At 37.1% G+C, this 26,256-nt stretch overlaps 2 protein-coding genes across 4 annotated transcripts; one reads left to right on the forward strand and one right to left on the reverse strand.

The window, feature by feature from the left end:
• The first annotated feature begins 2,141 nt into the window (after window positions 1-2,141).
• On the forward strand, window positions 2,142-8,724 carry LOC106155568 (uncharacterized). Of its 3 annotated transcripts, XM_087003094.1 has the most exons (3): window positions 2,142-2,358; window positions 4,638-4,857; window positions 6,306-8,724. In XM_087003094.1, the coding sequence occupies exon 3, from the start codon at window positions 6,439-6,441 to the stop codon at window positions 7,717-7,719; it is 1,281 nt and encodes a 426-aa protein (XP_086859220.1). In that variant the 5' UTR covers window positions 2,142-2,358; window positions 4,638-4,857; window positions 6,306-6,438; the 3' UTR covers window positions 7,720-8,724. The 3 variants fall into 3 exon arrangements, with proteins under 3 accessions (XP_086859220.1, XP_013385904.2, XP_013385905.2); XM_013530450.2 differs by lacking the exon at window positions 4,638-4,857; XM_013530451.2 differs by lacking the exon at window positions 2,142-2,358 and having other exon boundaries at window positions 4,548-4,857.
• A 7,002-nt stretch (window positions 8,725-15,726) lies between these two features.
• Window positions 15,727-25,888, reverse strand: LOC106155631 (uncharacterized). Its single transcript, XM_013530542.2, has 14 exons — window positions 25,701-25,888; window positions 24,876-25,103; window positions 23,585-23,714; window positions 23,211-23,246; window positions 22,693-22,837; window positions 22,201-22,361; window positions 21,740-21,802; window positions 20,273-20,411; window positions 19,256-19,371; window positions 18,747-18,850; window positions 17,848-18,284; window positions 16,885-17,554; window positions 16,485-16,572; window positions 15,727-16,193 (listed from the first exon to the last, which is right to left on the reverse strand). Exons 1-14 carry the CDS (start codon window positions 25,842-25,844, stop codon window positions 16,159-16,161), a joined length of 2,496 nt encoding a protein of 831 aa, XP_013385996.2. The 5' UTR covers window positions 25,845-25,888; the 3' UTR covers window positions 15,727-16,158.
• Between the last annotated feature and the right edge of the window lie 368 nt (window positions 25,889-26,256).

The raw sequence follows: 26,256 nt of genomic DNA on the forward strand, positions 1-26,256 counted from the left end.
GTGACTGTTGTGATAGTAGTATCCATTATTAGAATTACAGTGATGTATTCATAAAAATGTACACTGTTAGAAACAAATAGTTAAAAATGTGGCATGTTTTTTAGTCATTAAATGGCTATTAGTCATATTTTGTTACAAAAAAATTGAGTGAATCGAAATTTGTTGTCAGTCTTATAAACGGATTAAGCGATCTTTTAGCACCAACACCCAAATTAACCACCAAACCCACAGATTAACCAGCACTACCAGAGCGGATGAATGTAAGTGCTAGGTATCGCTTTGTTGGTGCTAAATAATTGTACAGTGTGTTGGTTATTATGTGGGTTTGGTGGTTAATGTGGGCGTTAGTGCTAAAAGATCTGCAGGCAGTGTTAGTAAACGCCTAATCCTTTTATAAGGCCTGGCTCTGCGATCACATTTTGTGGTGAAGCGTGTTGTACTTGCAGCTATAGACGTCTAATAATTTCATTTCAGGTAGAGAAATAAATTAGTTTTTGATGCCCCAGGAGCAAGGGCACACTCGCATTAAATCTGATCAGATTTGAGTTCTATACTTCATCTTGCACGAAAATGAATTAATAAAGCATGACAACCAAGGAACGAGGAAAAAACCAAAGGGAAACTTGTGGGTGCTCGAGAACCCTGGAAATCCTCTTTTGAGCATATTAATGTTAATGATTGTGCGGAGTGGCGAACCATCTGTTAATGCTGATAAACTCGTCAGCGCGAAGTCGAATCCACAGGGAAGGAATGGGAATAAAGTAATTACAGGATTGAGGATCTTAAATATTAGATGTTAAAGCCTGCATATCCATAACAACATACCGTCCATGTGTATAAAATATATTTTGACCAGTGCTATTAGGCTGTCGCTCAGGTTTGATTGTGAAACATTTAATAATTTTCGATAGCACGATATTTCAGAGAAAGAGAACTCCACAAATTACGTGTATTGATATACATCGCATTTACTTCTAATTTCTCGAAATAGTAGTCTAGTCTCAGACAATGGATTTCATTCTGTATTGACCACAAACACGGAATCTTGGACAGAAAAATATCAAGTTGTATTTTGATAGTGGAAATACCATATTTATCTCTAAGGACGTTTTACTCTTCGCATTCGGTTCCTTGCGGTTTGCCGTTATTTAGCTTTTAGTCAATCAGTGTAGCGGATCAATTATGTATGGTTTTGAGATAAGCGACCTTTTTAATCAGACTACTTTCGATTGACTTACGTCATTAGATTCATAATTAACCTCTTTGCACCAGTTCTACATGCCAGTTCCTGATGAAACCCCTTTTAATTAGGATATTCTTATTTTACAGCCGATTTTTTTTTTTTTTTTTTTTTTTTTTTGAACGGAGAGGTAAGTATAAAAAATTGTATGAAAATTAAACATCAAAAAGGGAAACAATGGCAGAAAAAATTACTTCGTAAACTTAAAACAAGAAAAAATAAATAAATAACGTTCTATTTTAGATAGTATGATTCACAATGGTCGTTATCCCGCGCAGTAAAAAGTACTGATAATAAGCTGTATAAATAGGAATGGCATAAATGTCCTTATATTCCCATAACAGGACTAATGGGTAACGATGTTCGGTATTATTTCACTGCCTACGGTATTGCCACACAGTGTGTTAATGCATGGATAATGTCGTTAAAGGGGGATGTTGAGAGCGCTTCTGCACTCAGATAAACCATTACCGCCCAAGATATTCAAGTACTTATCTTTCCACTCCATTTTCCAAATACAAAAAAATCTTCTGATGACTACAATTAAAATAATTTGTGGAGGTTGTTGCATTTCAATAAGAAATCATCTCTCTTGGAAATTTCTCAATTGCTACAAATCTGCACTTCCTCAATGCTCTATCAGAGATATAAGCGAGTGCTCAAATAAATTTGCCACACGTTATTTAATGACCTCCTTGTTAATGAGATTTGTTTTCATTAGGCATTCCCGGGAATCGTCAATTTAATAGGATTTATTGGAATTCTCACACCGTAGATTATTGCATAATATCTAGGCATTTCCTAGGACAGGGTGGACCCATGTCCCAGACAAGAGAAAATTAGCCAGGGGTCACGAACCTTCGTCACGATACACCCTCGAGACCATTTAGAGATTGAATTAATTTCAGAGAGCCAAATTTCTAAGAAGGTCCCAGGCATGGGAAATCAGATCAGCAATCTAGGACCTTTTTAAATTGTACAGGCTGGAGATTATTTGCCAATGAATCGATAACACGTTTTCTGACGCTATAAAGGGACGGTATTTAAAGAGTAGGCTGTAATATAGCCATTGCAGTCGAGGAGTCATCAGCCTGCAAGGCGAAGGCGAATGTTGCAAGGTAGGCTACTATATTTATACTTTAAGTAAATATATCATTGCAAAAAAAATCCATGATAGTGGGAAGGTGATTTATTTGACAAAAAGCTAAAATGGTGGTTTCAGTGGTTTGTTTTTAAGTTTTCTGAGGTTGCCTTTTTACCAGAGAAAATCGACATCATGAGCTATGAGTTTGTTTAGTTGACGGATTACTTCTTGTTGACCATTGCTTTTTCTGTTAACTCTGCACTGTGGGCTTGGCAAAACTAACTTTTTATATATTCTGAGTGTAATAAATTTGACAGCAAAAGATATTAGTTGAGTTGCAGAGATGATAACAATACCAGGAAACGGTGTCCGGCATTTGCTGATCAGTGCTTCAAGTACTCCATGAAAAGGATTTTGCGTTTTCTTTTCTATTCTCTAATTCTACAATGCAAAAATACAAGCTCCGTAGTCACAGTATTGTATCCAAACGTGTTCACTGGGTGATCATGTGAATGATCAGCTCATTACCTTTTTTCGACAGTATTGGCCTCCGCGGCCGATGTTATTCAATGTGCTTTTTCGCAAATCCGGTTTAATTTAGTAAATGTGACATAGTGAAGCAGTGTATATGGTTATCAATCACATAACATTAAACCTTTGAGACAGATTATTTGCCTCATATGACCTTAAATAAACTGACATTCATGACAACAAGCAGTTTTGAAACAAAACAACGTTTTAGGGGGAAAAAGCCAGAAGGTAGATATCATTGTGGTACAACGTGTTTCCGTCGTAAATGAAGACCACCATTATCATTATCAGTTGATTTATGAACAGAGATATGATGTACTATACCTCATCGTTGATAACAAAGTGCACTTGAAGTATGAAGAAAAGGGAAAGGAATGGCACATTGTATTATGACGTTAATAAAGAGAAGACCGGCAACCAACTATATCCAAGCTTGGCCTCAAGGGCTGGTTTTGGTTGATATCGAAGGGTAAAATCTATCACCATCGGTTAGTGTTTTCATTTACACGTCTGAAGGAGTGATGATATGCACTTGCAAATGAAAAAAATTATAATAGGGACATATACATGTAGCTTATTCAGAAATCTCTTAAAATTAGGGCCTATTATAAGCAGTTTGTTAGAGTAATGTATTTTATCAAAGGTATAACCAAGGCATCCTTTCGTGCATACTTTTTTTTAGCTTTTGTATGGTTGGAGAGACTTATGACGTATAGATTGCTTGTATAAGCGGTTCTCTTACGGAAATTAAATGTCATTCAAAAATGTAGTTTCAGAAATGGTAAAAAATCGCAGTGCGTAATACGACATAAGGCAGATAGTATGAAGCGAAAGAAAAATCTTTGTTTAATGCATTTAGCACCGATTATAAAGTCGAAAGCAGTCAATTAATATTGGTCTCATTTCAAGATAATCCATTGGAGGTGAGTAGATTTTCTAGTAGCGAAGCGGCTTCGGCCTTTGTTACTTTTTTTGCACTTGAATGTCTTGCTGCTTCGTCTATATGCCAAAAGGCATGTCATTTAATCTTATTTAATGCCAGCGTTCGGAGAATTTGGCCAACCTCGTCAATCAAAAAACGACTTCCACAGGAGGACACTACTTTTAGCATTGTTACCAACGCCGTAAATGGTTTTCCATTAATCACATTTGACAAATAAAAAATACAATAGACACAAGGAACAAAAATAAGTCCCATTGTTTGTTTGGTCAATATCAACAATTGATACAGGTCTGAGATGTATGTATATTTGTGAGTAGACCTAACAATATCTTTAATAATCCGTAAAAGCAGTTCCAGGTGGATAATTTAAATTCAAACATTCATGGGAACATATCGCGTTTCCAATTAGGTACCTTTTATGTTATGCTAATGGGAGCAATAAATATGACTTACAATGTTCTCTAGATTTGAATGTGTAAGAGTATGGGTCGATTTGCGTGAAAACCAGCAGTTTTGTAGATTCTTAACGAAGAGATGTGTAAGTGGGAGTCAAGGTCGCATTATCCCACATCTGTCAGTTGTACAGGTTCACTAAAGGTTCTTGATGTGCAAAAGAACAACGATATGGTATTATTTCCTCGCGTCAATCGGAAATTGATGTCAGTTAACAGTGCAATGCCCCGAACGACATGGCATGAAATAGGTTTCAATGACGCAAAAAACCAATGTGTATAAGCGTGATGCGTCTGCAGTCTGTGCAGCCAAAGCACGTAAAGAAGGGCATGGAATCTGACAGGAGGTTGGCCTAGGTAAACATGAATTGTTTTATTTTGATTTAGCGGAGTTTAAAAAGCTGAGTTAGGACAACTTGCAGTGCAGTTTAGGTATAGCACAACGTCAACGCAGCATCATCATAATATGTGTTGAAGACGACACAGAATACGAGACAAGGAAGAACCACTGTAGTTAATCATGCTCTGCGAGCAATATTAGTGCTGTCAAAACTCCTTCACACCTGAAGTGTGGATGCCTCTCACCAGCTTTTCTCCTCAGAACCAGGTAGGGAAATATTGTGGGGATGAGATCATTGAATTTGGTATGGAAAACGCAGGTATACAAAGGCTAGCTGCCTTTTAAAAATGTGGCCAGCATGGCCCGTTAAAAACGATTTGTGTTGTCGGCCCTAATAATAATATGCGTAAATCTACCCTTTCTATTGTAGATCGTACACATGTTCCTTGTAACAATATACATTTTCTATTGTACATCGTACACATATTGCTAGTAAGAGAACATGATCGAGCATATTGCAACGAGTAGTTGATGAGCATATACCATGTTCGATTATATTGTGCATCATTCGGTAATATTCTATTAGTACTACTCACTCCTAATTATGTGAACTTTGCATGAAAACTTGGGTGGAAACCGATGGTGAAAAACGTATGTTTACCACATGTTCGTAGACTGCTCCTACGTAATTAAGAATAGAATCCAATAAGTAACTCATAAATAAAATGCGTAACTTACACCTACATATAATTTCGTTATAATAGATCGCAACTATTATAAAAGGCAATTCTGTCCAGACAATGGCAAAACAAAAGGCATATGAATGATGTACATGTGACAGGTAACAGGTGATGTGTGATGTTACATCAATTTCAAGCACCCGCTGTATTCTATCTTAAGGCAGTTTAGCATTTTGAGGATATGAGGTAGATCTATATGAAGAAAGTGCCGCGGTGGGATGTCCATTATTTTTCGTAGAGACAGTGCCCGTTGATTGGGTTTTTATCAAGTTTGGCCAACGCTCATTTGATTTGCGCTGCTCCACACAGCATGTTTTAACCAAGACAGAGAGAACAAAGCAACAGTATTTAAACAAAACGCTGAGGTGCTGACTTGAAAATTATTGGAAACAGGATTTTTATTTGTAGCTGTTCGTTGTCGTTTTCATTAACGCATGAAACGACGCATGATCAAAGTGGCTCCTGTACAAGCAGCGAAGGCTCAGCTACCAGGTGACAGTAAACACTTCAGCATCAATATGGTGTTTTGTTAACGACACCAAGTTTTACAGTTCGCATGGTTTAGCGCAATACAGATCTAGAAACCTGAATTTTGATCAATAACATATGCTGTTACTTTAAAAACTATATTCACATGAATAATGCAGATTTTATCTGCTATTTTTCTGTCTTTCGGGAACTTTGCTGTTACTTACGAAGACTGTAATAGATAGGACTAGCGATTTGACAGACTCAATGGAATTGCAAGAAAGGGGGTTATTTTAGAAACGCTTGTTATGACAACTTCCCCCCATTAGTGTATCCTTCATACGAAAAAAGCGTTAATCACTTCATTGCACCTGGCAACCATTTGGCTTTGAATTACTCGTGAAATAAGAATCATCACCTGTTTTCTTTTAACCTTTGCTTATTTTGGAAAGCTATATTAGATCTAGCAAGCAGCAGTAAATATTGATGTTCTTATTTCTTTTTCAGGTAAAAACCATACGTTTGATAAGGAGTGAGGGCAAGTCATTCATAAACATTTAGAAGAGCAACAAGTACACAGGCTGAAAGATACTTGCTAAGTAGACAAACTGTTTTAACGAAGATACTTGCTGCAGCAACCATGTACTCAGATTCAGCACGTCGAAAACGCCTTCTGTACCATTATGCAAGGCGCCATACCTCTCCAGCAGTTGGTTTGGAAGAAGAGGAGGAAAACATCTTGAGAGAAAAATGTCTAAATGTGCATAAACAGCCTCTGATACAGGATTCTGGCCTGTCCTCTTCTATCGATACCGACACAGACACTAACTCTGAACTGGCAGAGATTGATGAGGACTCGGATGTCGGTTGTTTGCTTCAAAACAGGGAGGCCGAACGTGCCTCAAGACGCCGGCGATTTTCTGAAGAACGCAGTCGAACCGTGCCTGCTGAGATCATAACTCTACGAGAAGCCATTGCAAAAAAGCTTGAAAAAGAAAGAGACAGGACGCAAAGTGCACCCTCTTTTCTTCTGAGCAAAGTTAAAGAGAGAATCGAAAGACATATTTTACATTCGAGTGATGGACCCACGTCTGCCGCCATTTTTGAGGACAGACGGCAGCGCATGTTAAGCGCGTGTCTTGATGAACGTTCCGCACAGAAAACGGATGAAGATCAGGAAGGATATGATTTAGTTAGTCGGGAATTTAGCTCTACCAAAGGAGGGAAGGGAATTTCAATACGAGGTCACAATTGCAGGCAACATTACTCTTTTTCTGCAGTCCCAAACCTCAAACAAAAAGACATTGAATCAGGAGTGGTGTGTTCGAACGAAGACCTAAGAGCCATCTTACAAGTGTACAGAAAACCCTCCCTTCAGTACAAACGAACCCAATCTTTGGACGAAAGGCGTGAAAGTCTGTTCAAGCAGCTTTCGACCCATTCTGCTCCATGTAAAATCGAAGGCGATTCTCAGGGATGTTCAGCCGGATGTTCCAACGCCACAAGTACTGAAGACATCATGGGACATACAGATCAAATAGAACTTCTACTGGAAAATAAATTGGCAAATTGTTGCTCCCTTGGGAAAATTGAACATCGCAGAATGCAGACTGATGGTGGTGAATTCCAAGAATCTGGCCTCCACACCGGTGATACGGAAAAGCAAAATGAACAGAAATTGGCTAAGGTTCGGGATGTTACTTACGATGATGATGGATTAACATGGGACATATACGGAGCTGACTTTGATGTACAAATTTTAGGAGATGCCATTCAGAGACATCTGCATGTTATGTCTGATAAAGAATTACAATTTGAACATGACAAAAGTGAAGAGTCACAAAACAATGGAAAGAGAATTAGACTTCGTAACCTCTGGCAACTGCTGCTTTGTAGGAGACAAAGAACAAGAGTAACATAAATCTTGTGACTTATCTCTATGGTTACATGCCATTTGAGTATGCTCAGTTTGTCCACTTAACCAAATTAACATTTCTTGGTTGTTCTAGTTGGCAATGGCAATAAGTTATTGTAGAGAATTTATATAGGGGATTTCAATTAAATTCCCTGTGACTGTTTCTGTTTTGGCAAAACATTCCTGGATTAAATGGGAAAGTATGTAGGGGTAAAATTTTGTATCTGTTATAGCATATGATGATTTAATCAAATATTGCACATCCTTTCTCAGAATATACTGTTTACTAGACAGCTGTTGCGAGGTCAAGTCTTATCGGCATAGATAAGGCAATGACAGAACGTCCTTTAGGCTAACTAGCACTCGGCGAAGCACGTTTTTTAGCTTTGATAATCACGTAGAGAAAGATAATTGTCCATCACATGTTATTCCCCGCCACAAATTTGTTGGCACTCATTTATTTGCACCCACGTAAAAGGAGATGTGTCTTTTCTCGGGAAGGTCTTTACTAACGTAGACCTTGGGGGCTTGTGAGTTAATACAGGATTTTTTTCTAAACTGGGGCCTATTATTTTCCAGCACGTTCAACCTTTCAAGTACAGTACGTAGAACTGGGTGTTGTTGTGGATAGCATTGCATTCCCTGGCATAACCTTTAGCCATAGAAAGGGACACTTTTTATTTAGACACGAGAGATGTATTAGACTGTCGAGGGTCATCTTGCGCCCTTTTAAAAATAAATGAATAAGTGCAGTGCAATGACCAGCGACAATCAACTACCCTTGTCACTTCATGTAACTTATTGACGACGTTACTAAGTTGAGTTTTATCTTTTTGTGAGAGCCCCAGTTTTGGGAAAACGGAATATCTGCTGTAAATAACTTTTAACATTTCAATATTGGCATTTATGAAGTGTTGTTTTTACCCATATTATATCACTTGTCTTTATTTCACTTTTCAACCGATATTTTATGTCTTAATATACGGAAATAAATTGTTCTGATATGACTAATATTGGTTTTTAGTCCTTGTGTAACATACGTATACGTGGGAGGCACCAGCACACGATACAATCGAGTCTTGACGTAGATTTATGCCTATATCTCCTTAAAATCGATGCATAGATTACACGAGAAAAGATGATGAGATATACCTAATAATGTCAAAAGCATAAAGCTAAGGTGAATTTTACTGTTTCTAGGTAGTGCTTTACGTTGTTTTAAACACGCAAACGTTGGGCGTGAATTGTCTTTGAAATGAAATTTTAACCTTACGTGACGCACGGCTTTTATTTCCTGAGAAAGAACAATGACAGGATTTCTAGTGTTAGTGGTTCTTGGGGTGAAACCAAAATGAACCAAAAATGTAATTGAATTTACAGAAATGACTGCCTACTCTCAAAGAAGTACTTCTGCACGATTTGTGGCTTGTAAACATGTAAACATGAAGTCATCGTCTGCGGTGTCGTATTTCTAAAAACGAATTTTACGTAACCCCCTTTTAAGCGTAGGACTGGAGAAAACATTTATATGTTTTACATCTTCGTGGGAGTACCATGGGGCTAATGGTCACAACTTCATTGTCCTTCAACTAAAATACACTGTGCTTCCTGCCAATAACTTAGGGAAATAATCCATGGCAACTTATGTTGTCGCAAATGTTTCCATATAAATAGCCTGTATTCTTGTCTCAAAAAACAGAGATATGAAATGAGATCATAACCTTAGCGAGAATTATTGCATTTAAGGAGAAGTGAAAATGAAAGCAGTGAATCCGGTGTGAATAATCATTTTCATTATGAGAAATGAGAATTCTGAAGCCGGAACATACATATTGCGTGCGTAGGGTAATTCTGCTTTCGCTGTGGAGCCGTGTGACTACTATCGATAAGTTCTCCACAGCGAGCTCTGAAATGCCAGTCATCATTGCTTAATTACGTTTTTGTTAAGAATGTAAGCGATAGACGGACTATTGAATCAGCCATCCACACCTGAACCACCACAACTTGCAATTTGTGAAAAGTATTCCACACCTAGGATTCCTAATAATAGTTTGCTTTAATGAAAAATCTCAGCTGAGCAACGATGGTCTACCAATTTTCATTATGTGTCTTCTGAAAGAAATAATCCTTCATCAGGAAAAGAGCAGTTCATCCAAATGCAATATTTGAAGACTGTGGGTAAATTCAAAGAATAAGCAATTGAACCATAGGTGTTTGTTGCGACATGCAAATTGGTGAGTCCAAAAAGTAAAATAATTTAATTCATTTCTTCTGGCCACCGACCAAAGTTGTATGTGATAATTCTCATTGTTTATTTAACCGAAGTGCTATATTTCTTTCTTTTTTTATTTTTTGGTGGTGGTGGTGGTGGTGGGGGTGGGGGTGGTGGGGGGGGGGGTTAAAAGAGTTTCGAACTGCTGAACCAGTTGCGTTTCCACCTCTGATTTGACAGAACCGTTGGCAACCTGCTATATTTCTACATATACCACTAAAAGAGAACTTCGTAGTTTACAAGTATGGTTTCTTCAAACAACGTCTTGAGAATTGTTACTTTAGTGACTCCAATAAAATATTATTTATCTGTTTTAAGAAGCTATTATTGTAAACAGTTTCTACATATCGCAGCTGATGAAAAATTTTGTTGCGTAGTCTTCGTTAATTCAGAACCAGGGGCAATGTCAGTCCTGTGTATTATATAAAAAAAAGACCCGTGAAGGTGTAAAAAAAACTACATTAGTTTGGGTGTGTTGACCATCCGTCATTCTCACGAACTGTGTAGCTGTGCATACCAATAACCCCTTTTTAAAAAAAATCGCAACTGTATATTATAAACGTAAATAAATAGACCCTTTTTGGAATATCTGTCAAGGCAGATTAAATCACAAAAGAAGAGGAAGATAAGAATAAAACATTCGATGTTCCAGATGCTCAATTTATCTCTCTATCAAATAATTTTCAACTAGAAAGAAAGGGAGAAAAAAGAAGTGTTATCTGATAACGCATTTGGAAACCAACAATAGCCGTACATATTTTTCTGACGCTGTGTACCATTAGATTCTGCTGCGTTGCGAATGTAAATTTATACCATCCAGAAGACATATGAAACCACAACGTGTGAGCGTACCACATCTAGAATAATGGATATCGGATTCAGCTTTCAAGTATAATGTGTTTAGGCATTTATTGATTAATCTCAACAGACGCATGTGTCGCTTAAATGACAGACATCATCGTACTTAAAAAGACAAATCTTTCTATCTAATTTGGCCAAAAGGAAGTAAACGGAACAGTTTCAGTCAGGTGTATAAAATATGCGGTCAGGCGCCTGTCATATTACAGCCGTACTGAATTTTGTATTTGCCCTAAATGCGATTTTGCGACGATAAAATCCCTTTCACAACAAACGGATTCAACACACATTCATAAGTAGTGAAGCAAATGACATCGTTTTAAGCAACTTATCAAACAGCAATCGGCTAGGGAGGATGTTTATCTATTTCACAATATTTTGATCTGTACCAGACCTCTAAGGTTCCTCTGAAACATGCTTTTGGTGAATCTGTAATCAATACGAAAATGTTAGTTTTAGTTAGGTGTATAAACTTCTCGGTTAAAAAAAAACTGAAGGAAGTTCCAGCCAACATAAACTAAACATCATAGCGTCGTTCTTTCGAATTGTACTCTGCCATATGCCAACGTGGGAAATATAAAACAACAGTGAACCTGCACTATTCCTTTACACAGTTGTATCTTTGCAGATACGAAATCTTTCATAACTAGATCTGCAAAGAAACAACAAACACGTTTGCATTGTACATTTCCTGGAAAATTACATGGATTTTCCAATATCGCCGATGTAAATTAGCTCGTATGTTCTCTTATGAATACAGATTATACAACTCTGACAATTCTAAATGAGAGGTTACAATCAATTTCAAAATTCCACACACATTTCTTAATATGTTTGGTACAAGTATTGATATCAATAGCGGGTGTGACCTCCACGTGCACGATGAGGGTGCACAATACGACGGAGAATGTTGTTCATCAGTGTCACCAGCGCTTGCTGGGGGATTCTGTTCCACTATTGGACCAAAGCTTGCCTAAATTGGCAGAACGTAGCTTTCTCTTACATGCTGCTCTTCCAAATACGTCCCTGATTAAGATGTTCCGTGGGTTTCATATAGGCTTTCTAGCGGGTTGGGCCATGAGCAGAATGTTGTTTTGGTTGATAAAATCCCTCACGAAGCGACTCTGTGGAGTAACATTGCCATGCTGCAGGTAGAAGCTGTTTTGGAACATTGCACGTGTAAATGGGATCAAACGACTCTGTAAGATATCCTCTCACGCCACGGCGTTGACGTTTTCATCCAGAAGAACCAAATGAGTGACATCAGTGAAACAAGATGCGCCCCATGGATGAACAGAACCGCCTCCGATGGAATCGTATTTTTATTATTATTATTTTTTTATGGTACAACTGTTCTCCAGTAAGGCGACATTTTCTCTAACAAATTATATAGCTTAAAAACCAAAAGCACCATTAAGACCCCTAATTTTAGGTGTGTGTGGCGACCATTATGGCCAACAGTGTATAAGAAATACGCCTGGCATTTACTACACCTTTCTATACACATATTTATAAGACAAATCACAATAACCCCAATGTAATTTACTCTCATAGCTATGTTAATTCATTCAGTGCTTAGACTTTTATTTTGTTATCTACGTACACATGTATTTATGTTGGAGAACAACATTTCGTTTAAATACGAAATGAGATGCAACAATACTGTCCGATATAATGTCCCTGTCAATATGACCAGATTAAAGTGATAATGATAATCATGAACATAAGCGGGACGTATCATGTGTAAGATTATTAAAACATATTTAGGTACAAACAAAATAACCCCTAAAGATGACGAAGTTTTATCTTGATCACATTATCCTTACGTGCCTTTCCCGTCACGTATCCAAATTTTATGACGTTTTCAAATGCAAGATGTTGGGGAGACAAAATCGAATATAATATCACCTTATACGATGACGTCTTTCTGGGTATTAATGTTGAGATGCACGTCATTTATTTAATGTCGTCTTATGAAATGACTTCTCTACTCTGACAAGACCACGGGCTTAAGCATCCAAGCCATTGTTTGACGTCAAGGATTTGGTACAATCGCAATTGAAAGCATAATGTTGATGTTTACATGCACTTATCATGGCAAGGCATCAAATGCCTCTGCTCTCATCACTCTCCTTGTTATGTATTCTAGGCAGAAAAAAATTGTTCGTACTTGAAAACTTAAGTTTATTTACAACAGGCCAGTACCCAAGACTTTTTCACTGCGTAATAAAAGTAAAACTGTGGACTTTACCATGAAGAAAAATAGTAAACTGAAATGTTGGAGATCTTTTTCCTTGGTTTTTGACAATGAAGGGCTTTCTCAGTGTGTTAGAATCAATATTGCTTATCCTCAATTGAAAGTAGCCTAACAAAGTGGGTAGTACTTTCGAAACTAAAGAAGGACCTGACCCGTGTGACAGATGACCAGTAGTTTCCATTATTGAGGAGCAGCTAGTTGCAATCGTGAATTACTGGTAAAGTCAGCCTCAAGCGGGGGAAAATTAGGTTTAGGGAGTTGCAATCAATGCAAAATTCGATACTTCGCAAAAAGGTCTCCCTTTTCGTATCTCCAGGTTCCACAGACAACTGTCCTAGAAATACTGGCACATAAAATAAATGACTTAAGTGTCTTCTCGTATAACCTTTAGAGAATTATCAATCTTGCTGTAGTTAACTTCTGTCGCGTTTAGCATCGATTGCCAAACAACGAATCTGTTTCATGACGGGCAGTTCCAGACTCGAAATCTGACACTGGTGTCACATATGTACGTGGTAATCTCAGATTATTGTTTACGTCGTATCCAAGTTAGTCATTACCTAACAACGTAAGCAAAAATAAAAACTGTCAAGACTTTGTTGACAAAATCACATTGAATTCAGATTGTATGGTCCTCTTTGTTTTTTTTCCAAGGAAAACGACTCGTGTTTTCTTCATGTTTCAGCTTTTAATCTCAGGTATTGAAGGCAAAGGTTCATTTTGCCAGATTTATAATTGAAATAGGTTGAAAACAGCAGCATAATTTTGATGAGCATTATTCAGAATACCTAGACACCTAAATGATTTCGGTAGATGTTCAATGCGCATTTTTTCTCTATCTTGTACGTCAAAACCGACTTACAATCATCAAGAAAGAATCAAATGGACAAGTTAATTCCATCAAAATACGATTTACGACCGTTCACTTTCCGTATTCCTGGAACGTTATTTACACTGGTTGCATTAATACCTATTAATATCAACCATGTGTATAGGTTAGGCCTCATTTGACTGCGCATTTGGTCCTGGCTAGGGGAGCAATAAAAATTGGCAACATTAAGAAGCAAAATTACAAAATGTTAATGTTTAACTAATATCGCTAAGAACCGCTCCAAATTTTTATCCCAGACATCTTCATTAGTTTCACAGAATTTAGTGTTTCGTCTAACTTGGGCAGGACTCATTACACTGTAGAATCACTCCTTTTCTAACAACATATTTGCAATATTCTAAGGCTAAATGTTATCATAATAGAATTTATTTGATAAATCTAAATATTCTGATTAGTTTCACATGTAACAACTTTATATTCTCGTCTTAGTGTTGAAATTACTTCCAGGGCCTGCGTTCAAACACATTTGTCCTTGAAAACGGAGCGTCTGCCTGGAAAGCCATTCGGCAGTATGATGTTTGAATGATTTACAAAATGAGCCAATTATCAATAAGGATAAAACTAAATACTCTTCAATATCGACGCAGTTATCCCCAGGCAGCAATCACATGCACTTAAACCTGGACATCAGTTGGAGTTGGTCTCTTTGGCAGGTTATTGACACGCTAAAAAAAAAAAAAAAAACAGCCTTTGCCAAGAAATTGCACTTTATCAATGAAGGCAATTATATTGGCTTTGGTTCCGTGGTACGTCCTTTTCATCTTTTTAATCAACCTTCATCATATGGGATTTACTGACAGATGTATCGGAATTTCGTCCTACCGACCATGGCATGTTTGTGCCTGCACGTGAAATATTTTCTACGAAAATTTGCGCCACAAAGATATGAGTAAATAAGTAATTACTCCATATTACTATACATCCAATAAACTACTGGTTTCTACGATCTAAATGTTGCCAAGTAATTCGAGTTTATGGGGTAAGCAATGAATATGAATTCTAACACAAAATGGGTTTATACAAATGAAGGCAACCCTTTAAAACAGCTGTTGTCCAAAGGTCAAAGCGCTGAGCTAAGACGAATCACGATTTCTACACGTATGGAAATGTACAGTACAGAAATTCACTGACAAAATGATGGACAGAATCTTTGGAAGAACCTTCGTTTTGTTTATAAAGATATTCGTTTTACGTCTATACATGCGGACAGAGAGCATAACTGTGCCCAAGCGGTCAGACCGGTTCTCGTTTTCACAAAATTGAACATTTTTGTGGATAAATAAGAGGTAACTCGTTCTAAACGTACATACATGGTATTGTAGGCGCAATCATATGACAAAATACCAAGTATTTTCCCCGTAAGAGCTTCTCCCAATTCATTTTTGGAACACGTCAATAGCAGTTTTTTCAAACTACAGGCTGTTCATTATAGTATGACTGCAGCTCGTATTGAACTCCACTTGCGGGAAAGAAGTGGGCGACCTGTGGTTTCACCATCATGACGAAGGCCAGGCTTGAAAATGACATTTAACAAAAAGGTGTAATTTTATACTTCCGCTATTTTTTTTAAGTCAATGCATATACGGCAACAGATAAACAAGTCTAATGAAGATAATATTCGAGTATTAAAGGAGAAAACGTACTGCTAGAAATTAACATCAGGGTGTCTTTTCTTCATATTTTTGGGGAAAACTAGTTCTTCCGTGTTGAAAATAAAACAAAACTGGAACAGCATTTTAGTTTAAAAAGGTTTATTTTCTACATTAGACAATGAACACTTGAACTTTCGAATATCCCTCAACTTCTCTCCATATCCCATAAAATATTTACACTTTCACACTAACCTATATTTTGAACGCGCAGGCTTGAAAGAAATTACAAATTGTTATTCTGTAAAAGTAAGGTACAGGCTTCAAAATGTTAAAATAAGTAATATGTGGTGGAATGCACGTGCAGAGCAGTCACAAATGTTAGAGGTCTCTACAACTTTCCTTATGATTCTTTGTCCTATGAATCCACATACAGACCAGTTAAATTTGTTGGAGGTTTCTACAACTCCATGATTCTTTGTCTTATTTCAAATTATCTCCCTCTTTTTCATGGAAACACAGTGTACATAATATGATTACAGTCCTTCACTTCTTCATTGCATAGTATCTAAGTACTTTATCTCCTTCTCTTATTCTTCCCATGCATAAAGCCTGAAAAAAATTTAAATTGTGAATACAAAATTTAATTTTTAATATAAACAACTACCTGTATGCATATATTTTATTGCAATAAAATGCCCTGGTGCAAGTTATGAAGAAATAATGTTTGATTATTCTAAAAATCAAACAACAATTCATATGCCTACACAATTTGCTTCTTCCGAGTGGTTAATCTGGATGATCAATAATGCCGTTATATGTGTGCACATGGTAACCCGATTTCTCAGACTCCTCACTTTCTTGCATGCAATAAGCTGGGGGTTAAGTAAAACAACACCTCACCTTGACCTTGGCGTTTTCTGTTCCAGTTGTTATCTCCAGGCATGTAGGGATCATCTACAGAGTTGTCATAGTAACCGCCATGATAAGACTGGAAAATAATCCAATAATGATGTGATATTTTCAATGTTTAAAATTTTCACTTGGACAATGCTAAATCATCATTATGAGTCTGCTGAAATTAGTGGATACTGCATTAAAAGGTTCCATCATTTCTTTAAAATGACATTACAGTCTTAGTTTCTATAATTAACATTTCAATTTCTCCACAAAGACATCCATGGTGGTAATTTATAGTATACATTTTTGACATTTTGGAAAAAAAATCACTCTTCTATGAAAAATTATTTCCTGCTTGCTGGGACAGACATAAAAAATAATACAAAATTATTGTTTTACTTACATCAAATTTATTATAGTCACTTTGAACACCATAATCATCTCTGCCGCCTCCAGCTCCAGCTCTTCCACCAGAGCCAAATTCGCCTCCCATTCCACTTCCCATGCCTCCACCCATTCTGCCTCCCATGCCACTGCCCATTCCTCCTCCCATGCCACTGCCCATTCCTCCTCCCATGCCACTGCCCATTCCTCCTCCCATGCTACTGCCCATTCCCCCTCTCATACCACTACCAAGCCCTCCTCCCATACCACTACCCATGCCTCCTCCCAATCCACTGCCCATTCCTCCTCCCATGCCACTGCCAATTCCTCCTCCCATACCACTGCCCATTCTGCCTCCCATTCCACTGCCCATTCTCCCTCCCATTCCACTGCCCATGCTTCCCACCCCATTGCCCATGCCCTCTCTCATCCCTCCTCCCATTCCACCACCCATACCACTGTCCATTCTGCCACCCATACCACTGTCCATTCTGCCACCCATACCACTGTCCATTCTGCCACCCATACCACTGTCCATTCTGCCACCCATTCTTCCGCCTGCACCACTTCCCATGCCACTTCCCATTCCACTGGACCTGTTCATTCTACCATCCATTTCATTTCCCATTCCTCCACCCATTCCATCACCCATATTTCTACCACTTCTGCCTTGGTTCTGCATCTGTTGACTGAAAAGAAAATTACCACATGAGAGTACTAAAAAAATGCAACTCTAACAGGAGTTAACTTGAACAATTTATTGGTTCATTTATGAGGTCCTAACGTGTTGTTTAGAAGCATAAATTATACAAATTATTTCTGAGATGTGTGCCATAAATGCTATGCACCTAATTTGACATAATGACATTTATTTCACTCCAAATTTTCACATCACGAGAGTTGTACTTTTTTACTGCACACCAATGAATATAATCAACTTTCAACAATGGCTAAAACATTTAAAGGAGAGAAAAAAACTCACTTCAACATTCTACTGAGGCCCACCAAGATATTGGCAGCTACATTTCCAGATTCTCCACCAGCTGGCCCAGGCCCAGTATCAGGAGGCATGTTGTGCATGAGAGACTGCACAGGTGCTCTTTGGGGATTAAAACGATTAGGCCTTTGTTCATCCCTCTGTCCCATTGGTCTTTGCCCCATTGGTCTTTGTGCCATTGGTCTTTGTGCCATTGGCCTTTGTCCCATTGGTTTTTGTCCCATTGGTCTCTGCCCCATGGTTCCAGGACTCTTCACTTCTTGCCAGTTGTTTTGACGACCTTGCATCTGAAAACCTTTACGCTGCTGTTGCTGTGTTCTCGGAGACTGAAACTGCTGTTCTAGTTGTTGTCGACGTTGCATCATCTTTCCCCTTGGAGTTCCTTTCAGTTGTTCCAACTCAAATTTCAATTTTTGAATTGACTGTAATAGTAAAAATGTAACATTTTTGAGGAAAAAATTTAAGTGCTTTAACAATTTCATAATAATCTTAACTTTTATACAATGTATATCCAAGAAGGTGAATGCCCCTTAAACATATCATGCACTTTCTCATATGATTTTTTTATTTTCAGTTTAGTATTATGTCTGTGTCCAGGTGTGGGGGTGGGGGTGGGGGGGGCGTAGCAGTGGTCCAAGGGTTCAATAGTCTGAAGGTTCATTGCTCCTAATGTTCACTATAGAACCTTCGGACCAATGAACCCTTGATTAAAAAACCGATGAAAATGTTACCATTTTTCGGACCAATGAACCTTCAGACCAGTGACACTTTGGGCTATCGAGACGCCCCCATCCAGGGCATATAATCTTTCACTGGCTTTAACAACTGAACCTGTAGAGACATTTCAGAGCTATGATTTGACTTTATGAGGGGGCACCACCCACCTTGGACTGTCCTTGTATCTGCTTGGCCATTTTCTCCTTTTCTGTTGTTGGATCTCGATTCTTGGAGGCCTTGGCATTAAATGGCTTCTTCATCTTAGGGTCAACTAACAATAAAAGGTGTAAAATACTTTCAGACAAAATCAAATTTCAGTTGAAACTCAAGTAAATTTTCACTAAGGAAAAGGGCATCTCAAAGCATACATAACATGCACAAATTAAATGTGAATACATAGTAGGGCTTTTCACCCAATTCTATAATTAAAGTTCTAGAATTCACTTCTAATTTCAAACTTTAATCCATTCCATTTGCATTACTCTCAGGATTCAGGCTATGATATTTGCATGTACATTTACCAATCCATCCATTTTTCCATTTTCATAAACAAATGGCAGTTTGTTACCCCCCCCCCCCCCCCCCCCCCCCCCCCCCCCCCCCCATTGTTTTGACCACCTTGCAGTAGTGAATACTATTTAGCAGAGACACAACCCAAATAACACAACATTCTTACTTTCAACACCATGGACTGTGACATCTTTTCCATTTATCTTGTACTTTTTTCCCATACCCTCATCTTCTAACACGCACTGCGCCTCGGCCTCAGAATCAAATGCCATATACAGGTACCTGTTAAGATGAAACAAAATATTTACTTACCATCACCATACTTACATACAACTTTATTCTTCATGTTTTAGCTTTAACTAGACAATTGAAACTATTTTTGTTTTTACCCAACAGATCATGAAACATGTACTTGTATCTGTACTGCAGGGTTTTCACAAATGATGGGTTAAATTGCTTTGCATACTTGTATAGATCTATATAATAATAATATGGAAACATGCAACATAATCACTTTGCACACATTAAGAAAATAAAATTAACTGCAGGGAATATAATTTTGTACCTCAGACAAGTGTTTATTGAGAAAGTATAATGCAACACATTTGTGGCAATTATTTTCCATATACCAGAATGGTTTCCTATAGACCCTTTATCACTAGCTGCAGGAGTACTCCTTATCTTCTGGAGCTTTTGCAGCTTATGTTGTGATTTCCTTGGCCATTATTAATCAGGTTTACAAGTGTCCATTGTGGTGCTGACAAAACTTAGTCATGTGCAGTTCAAAGAATTTTCACAATCTCAAATCGAGTCAAACTGCTAGCTTGGTCAAATACCTAAAAAGTCTGCTTTTAAAATGTCCACTACTTTTGGTGTGACATGCAAGACCAACTTTTGTTAACTTACAGTGACTGTCATACTTACAACACCTTTCAGTCCCATGGGCATGCTTAGTAGTCAAAGCCCAACATTACACAATGTCAGAGAGACATTGGTCAATGCTCTCAAGTTTAGGAATTCTTTGGCCAAGGCCACAACCACAGAATTCCAACATCCGAACCAATGGCTTGGAAACCAAATATGGTCAATGAATTCAGGTGCCTAAACAATGAATTTATTTGCTCTCACAGGATCTGTACTCACACAAAGTGGTACAGACTTGCTGTATATTTCTTTTAATTACCCTTTCTGTGTTCCTTTGTTGTCTACAGGTATGATGACCTGCAATACATTGCTGAATGCTTCTCGCACCTGCTCTTCTGTACTATCCAATGGGCTGTCGTGAACATAAATCATCTGAGGCGTAAGTTTCATACTAACATCTGTAAGAAATCACATGGTAGCTCAGAGACAATTATTGACAATGACCTTTCAGCTAACAGCTAATAAGGCCATTCAGCCTGGCTACCTTGTTTTACATTTTGGCTGTTGAATTCCCAGGATTGCCTGTAAACATAATTTATACAGATCATGTGAGACTAGGCTGACTTTATAAAAGTTGTTGCTTCTACCTCAAGAGGTAAACATGGGTAAACTCCAAACAGAGTTGCTTTTCCTAACAATACAATGAATAGCAATTGGTTTGTACCCAAAAGCTTACCCAAGGCATTGTTGGAAGTGTGCTTTCTTGAGGGTTTACACAGGCATAATAAAAAACATGACTACCCTCACTTGATAAGCGTTTACCTCAACAGGCTTCAGATTTCAGTCTTTAGGAAGCTTATACAGGACGATCTTATCTCAACCAGTTTCAGTGGTAGAGTATTCTTTTTTTTTTCTACTGAAAACAGCCATTCTTTTTCTGATCTAGATCACCATACAGCAACATGCCTGTATATTTCTGGCATGGGTCTTTGTATGTTTCTTGTATAATCTACTTATACAAGCTGTGAATTACCATGTCAGCTTAGGGCAAACAGCTGAAGTGAAACCTAGATATTCATTAGTTCACAATTGGTAAAATAATCCTTGATGAAGCTTGCATAAGTTTCATCTTTGGTCACATACTGTGTACCTCATACTGATATGGAAATGACGATAATAAAATCCAGCAGAAAATCTGTTCATTCAACAATTATATAATCAAATAAAAACATCATGATCAAAACAAACAAGATTTTTCTATTGTTTAGTTCTATAATTTTCTCATCAACTGATTCAAAATATAAATAAATAGGTAAAAATGTGTTTCACATAATGAAACTACACAAATCTCATTTTAAAGTCAAAGAGCTGACATATCAAGCTAAAGGTGATTAGTCATTTGCAAAATAACATGCAGAGTGAGTGCTGATGTTTTACACTGATCATATCTTCAATGTTAGAAACAACAGCAAACCAATCACTGGAAAACTGTCCCAATTCAACAGGGTGCCAAGTTAACAAGTTGTCAACTAAATTTCTTTGGTCTTCCAAAGCATTCTGTCCTTACGGTGTCCAGTCGACATTAAAGGGGGAAAAAACTAAGAAGGGGTGTTAAAAAAGTTTCATCTGTTTTTACTACTGAGAAGAGGTGCATAATTTTCATGGGTAAAAAAAGAACACAATAATGTACAACTGGTGTCTCCTTGCAAATATTTGTCTTTTTTTAGCGATGTAGCCTTTCTTTCAACATCAGCAAAATACTAATGCCTCAAATTACAGTACTTACCATGCAGCTGCATTTGGTTGGCTTTCAACTTAGTCAAAGGCTGCAGGTGCTTGTTGACAAATGCTGGAAATAGCAAAAGCATCAATCTAGATTGAACAGCAAAAGATATAACTATTTACAAATTAATATAATGAAATGCGCAAAATCCAAGTACTCATATTTACATTGTTGCAATAAGTTGTATCACATAATATCGATTATCAAGTATAAAAAACAATGCCACAAAACTCCTTAATGTTCACAAAAGACATTTTTGAAAAGCACCTAATTAATTTCTATATATCATCTCTGAACTTAGTGAAGTAAGCATATTTTATGGATCTTTAATAAGACTTTGTGTGAAAGCATTGCATCTTTAAAGACACAAAGGCAGTCATGATGCTCTCTATACTCCAAGTCCCTATAATTGATGTTCTGTCCTGCATGTCAATCTGAAAATGGCATAAAGAGTTGATACCTACCATTAGGCCAAGGAATATCATGGAAAGGGTCTTTTGGGTTCCCGGTGGTATGTTCTGCAGCATGCTGAACCTCACAGGTATCTTCATCCCAACTCAACTCACTGAACTTCTCTACATATTCTGCTGCCTCCGCAAAGGATTTGTATATGCACTCAATAACCCTGACATTAAGAAATCGTAATAAGCTTTTTTAAGTATTTTCTATTCTTAATGGAGACCCCAAGTTTTCTAAAGGCTCTGGCCAACATTTAAGACTTTAAATATGTGATAAAATTACTGTTTATAAAATATTTCATTTAAATACTGTAGTCCTCATATCTTAATCATATACTTTATAATCATTCTCAGAGTGGAAAAAAGACCATGATGATATTGTAATCATGGCCACTCGTAAATGTTTCTGCTATTATTGGCATTTCTATTATAAAATACTCCATCCTGACATCAGTATAAACCAATCAACAATGCAAGTGAGTTATCAATAAAATTTACCCTAAATCTTTTCCGTCTATTTTGTAGAACCTGTTCACAGAGAGTTGTGCATCCTTCATCAGTGATAACACTTCTGGCTTAGCCATTTCCTCAATCAGCACTGGGCCTACCAGGACAGTGCACATTCGGCGATGTTCACGCAGATCTAGGTTATGAAAATGTTGCATATATATATATATACACAAATGCATACACACCTAAACATCAGTAATGGTAATAAGATACAAAGAAGAACCAACACATAAAAAAATCCAGAAACAAGAAAAATCTTTAATATAAAATGTTACCAAAAAAAAAAAAGAATTATGGAAACAAGAAAAACTCTTTAAGTTAAGAAGTTGACAGTCACCCTCAGTGAACAGTTCCAGAATGGGAAATGGGCATGATAAATACTTTTTAATTCTAGGGCTTTTCACAGCTAGTAAGACTTGAACAGCCACAAAGTCCCACAAAAAGACAAAATATTGACAAGACACACCACAAGCAGTGACATCAGTGAGTTTTATTAATAGTTTTACCTAAATTCATTGTCCTCCTTGTTGGAGTCACTATATCTGAAATAATAAGCAAATTTGTAGAACTGATAATATAAATACAATACAATTCAAGGTAAATAAGTATATCATACAAATAAATAAGTACCAAATCCATACTTATGTTACATATTGATACCATATGGATTAAGTTTTTTTCAGAATCTCTTGCCTATAAAAATTTATTATGATAAACTGCTAACCACACTGGAAGTACCATATAATAAGGCCATCGATGAAATGCTTTGATTAATTTCAAAGCAAAAATAGCATTTCAGAAAAATATATTCAAATCATCAACTGTATCAAATATTTAAAAAATTGAAGAATTAAAAAACTGCAAAGTACAATATGAATACCTGGTTTTTCCTCATCTTTTTCTTTCTTCTGATCTGCTGCCTTTTTAGCAGAATTGGCCTTTTCTGTCTCAGCTTTTTCTTTTTCTGTTGGCACTTCATCGGATCCTTTTTCTTCAGCCTCTTTTGTTCCCTACAAGTTTAATGTCATAAAATACTGGAATTAATCATAAATTCACATATACAGCAATGTCTGTAATTACTATTTGATTAGTGCCCCTCATAACATTCACTTAGGAGGGCAGAGAATGTAACTTTTTTGTGATCATTCACTCAAAGCCAGCAACAGAAAAACTAAGAGTGTGCTGTAAATTAGTTTTAGACCAAATTGGATAATTTCCTTAAGGATATTGTAACTCTTTATTATCATCCAAATACAAGCAATGAGGTTTTTCTTGCATCTAATTATTCAATAATGTGTCTATCTTTGTGCTGATTTAAAACAATAAAAAACCCTCAAAAATATAAAATATTGGTGTTTATATTTCTTGTTGCAATGTATAAACATAGGCAACTCAAAGCAAATTAAAAACCTTTCTATTTTCAGGTGAGATAGCAATTGATATGGGGCATAACTTCATCCCTGAACAACATTTTATCTTGAAAATCGGCAGAGTTGACCAATAGTGTATGGGCTACAATACTGTGTCGTCATGTTGGCTTAAATGTTTTTGTTATGGAGTTATTAGCCCCTAATTACAGATTTTCATTAAACAAAGGCATTATTTTATTTTTTCAACCATAAAATCTGAACAAAGACTGTAAATAAAAATCGCTGGCAGGATTTTGGAGTACTAAATGGTTCCATTAAATTGTCATTGATATGGGGATCGTGAGTGCTTGGGTAAAGTAGAAATTTTATAAACCAATTTTTCAGTTTTTATCCCAAAATCGCCATTATGATGTCACCTGTAAGATGACATATGTGTAAATGATTAATTTAGTCACTGAACACTCAAGATTTATCTATTACCCAAAAGAATGTATGTAAGGCAGTAAATAAGGAGTTTGGGGCGAAGGGTGACAATATCCTTAACCAGTTGAACCAATAAACCAGGACTGAGTCAATTATATAGACACTGATACAAACAGTTGACTGGCTGACATCACCTCATATTACCTCCCAACCCCTAGTTCCTATGTTTGGGGCCAACTTGAAATGTACCCGACAATGAAATTCTTCTTGTAGGCATTTTATACCAAATGACCACTTATCATTTAAATAAAAAGCAATCTATGGTCAACAGTAGAGATAGTTTTCATCCATAAACATTAACTTCATGAAAAGACTTACATTTTCGGTAGTATCCATTTTTTCATCTTCCTCTTTCGCTGGCTCTCCTTTAGCTGAATCCTTAGCTTCTGTTTCTTTCTCTCCCTCATGATCAGATTCATTCAGCACGTCATCTGTGACTGGTGACATATCACCTCCAGCTTTATCCTCTCCTAGCAGCTGCTCTTCAGACACCTCTTCTGCAGCTGAGGCATCTTCTGTAATGTTTTCTTCCTCAGTTTTCAAAACCTACAAAGAGTTCATGCTGTGTTAAAGAGAAAATAAATTGCAAAAACATTTTAAATATGACAATAGAAATTAGGACAGGAAGACATTCCCTCCTGCAAAAGATCTACCCAACTAAAAGTTGCTCAAACAGAAGCATTACTTGAGCTCTTTGCCCATGAAAGTTAATGACTTGAAAATTTGTTATCAACTTATGCAGTTATAACTTTGCATACATGCAAAGGTCGAGTAAGACGATATTCATCATTTTCAGATAATACCAAATCTGGTCAACACGATTTATTGGAGAAAAATGATCAGTTATAAAATGTTTAGTTAGGATCGAGGAGCCTAGATCTTCATCTGAGATATCAGGTTATACTTAATTGTCAATATAATTGTCATCAACTTTAAGAAGTTAAAGAAGCCAAGGAATAAAAACATTCCAAAATTAATTTCCTCCGCATCAAAATCAAAGCATTTGTATTTATTTTAATCTGTGTGAATTTATCTGTGAATAAGCCACTTGAATAGATCCGCCAAGGCACCCCCACTAAGCTACTAGTATGCCGAACAAAGAAATTAACAATCAACCTTCTGGCGACATAACATCAATCATACCTCACTCAATCTTTGGATCAACTTTGCCTTGGTTCCACCCTTGGGGAGCTTTCTTTTTTCTAGTTCTTTTCGGAGCTCTGTAACGCTCAGTTCTGATAAATTTGTCGAAGAGGAAATAACGGCGTGCTTTCCCTTGTCAGCCATCTTGTTTGGTCTGCCGGCAAAGCAGTCTCAGCTCGTCTTGGACTCGAGTTGTCAAATTTCTCTATCTTGTTTATGATGGTAGACTAGACAAACACTAATAAGTTTATAATTTGATTTATATATTTTTCGTGATTGTTGAATATGATAGTGCTTCACGCAGATATTTTTAAAATCAAAATTCAAAATGAGATACATCTCAGCCCGTGACAGCTCGAGACCGTCACGTACCAAAATTTTGCGTAGTCGTATTTTGTCGAATGTGTTAGGTGAGTTTAGCCGATCTGCTACAATGTGTTAATTGTTCCCTCAACCGACGAAATGGATTTCTTGAAGGGGGGGGGGGGGGGGGAGTAGAGAGGGTTCTGAGGGTTTGCTTCAACCAAGTTTCTTTAGGATGCAATGAGCGGATTAT

This window comes from Lingula anatina, chromosome 2 (genome assembly GCF_051362555.1).
Source record: "Lingula anatina isolate TDL-2025a chromosome 2, LinAna3.0, whole genome shotgun sequence".
NCBI classification, from domain to species: Eukaryota; Metazoa; Brachiopoda; class Lingulata; order Lingulida; family Lingulidae; genus Lingula; species Lingula anatina.

Coding starts and splice junctions, on each gene's coding strand:
- LOC106155631 (XM_013530542.2), bottom strand. CDS start 25,844: ATGGCTGACAAGGGAAAGCACGCCGTTATTTCCTCTTCGACAAATTTA. Junction 23,715..24,875: donor AAATGGATACTACCGAAAAT/GTAAGTCTTTTC, acceptor TTAAACTTGTAG/GGAACAAAAGAGGCTGAAGA. Junction 22,838..23,210: donor AAGGAGGACAATGAATTTAG/GTAAAACTATTA, acceptor TTCATAACCTAG/ATCTGCGTGAACATCGCCGA.
- LOC106155568 (XM_087003094.1), top strand. CDS start 6,439: ATGTACTCAGATTCAGCACGTCGAAAACGCCTTCTGTACCATTATGCA.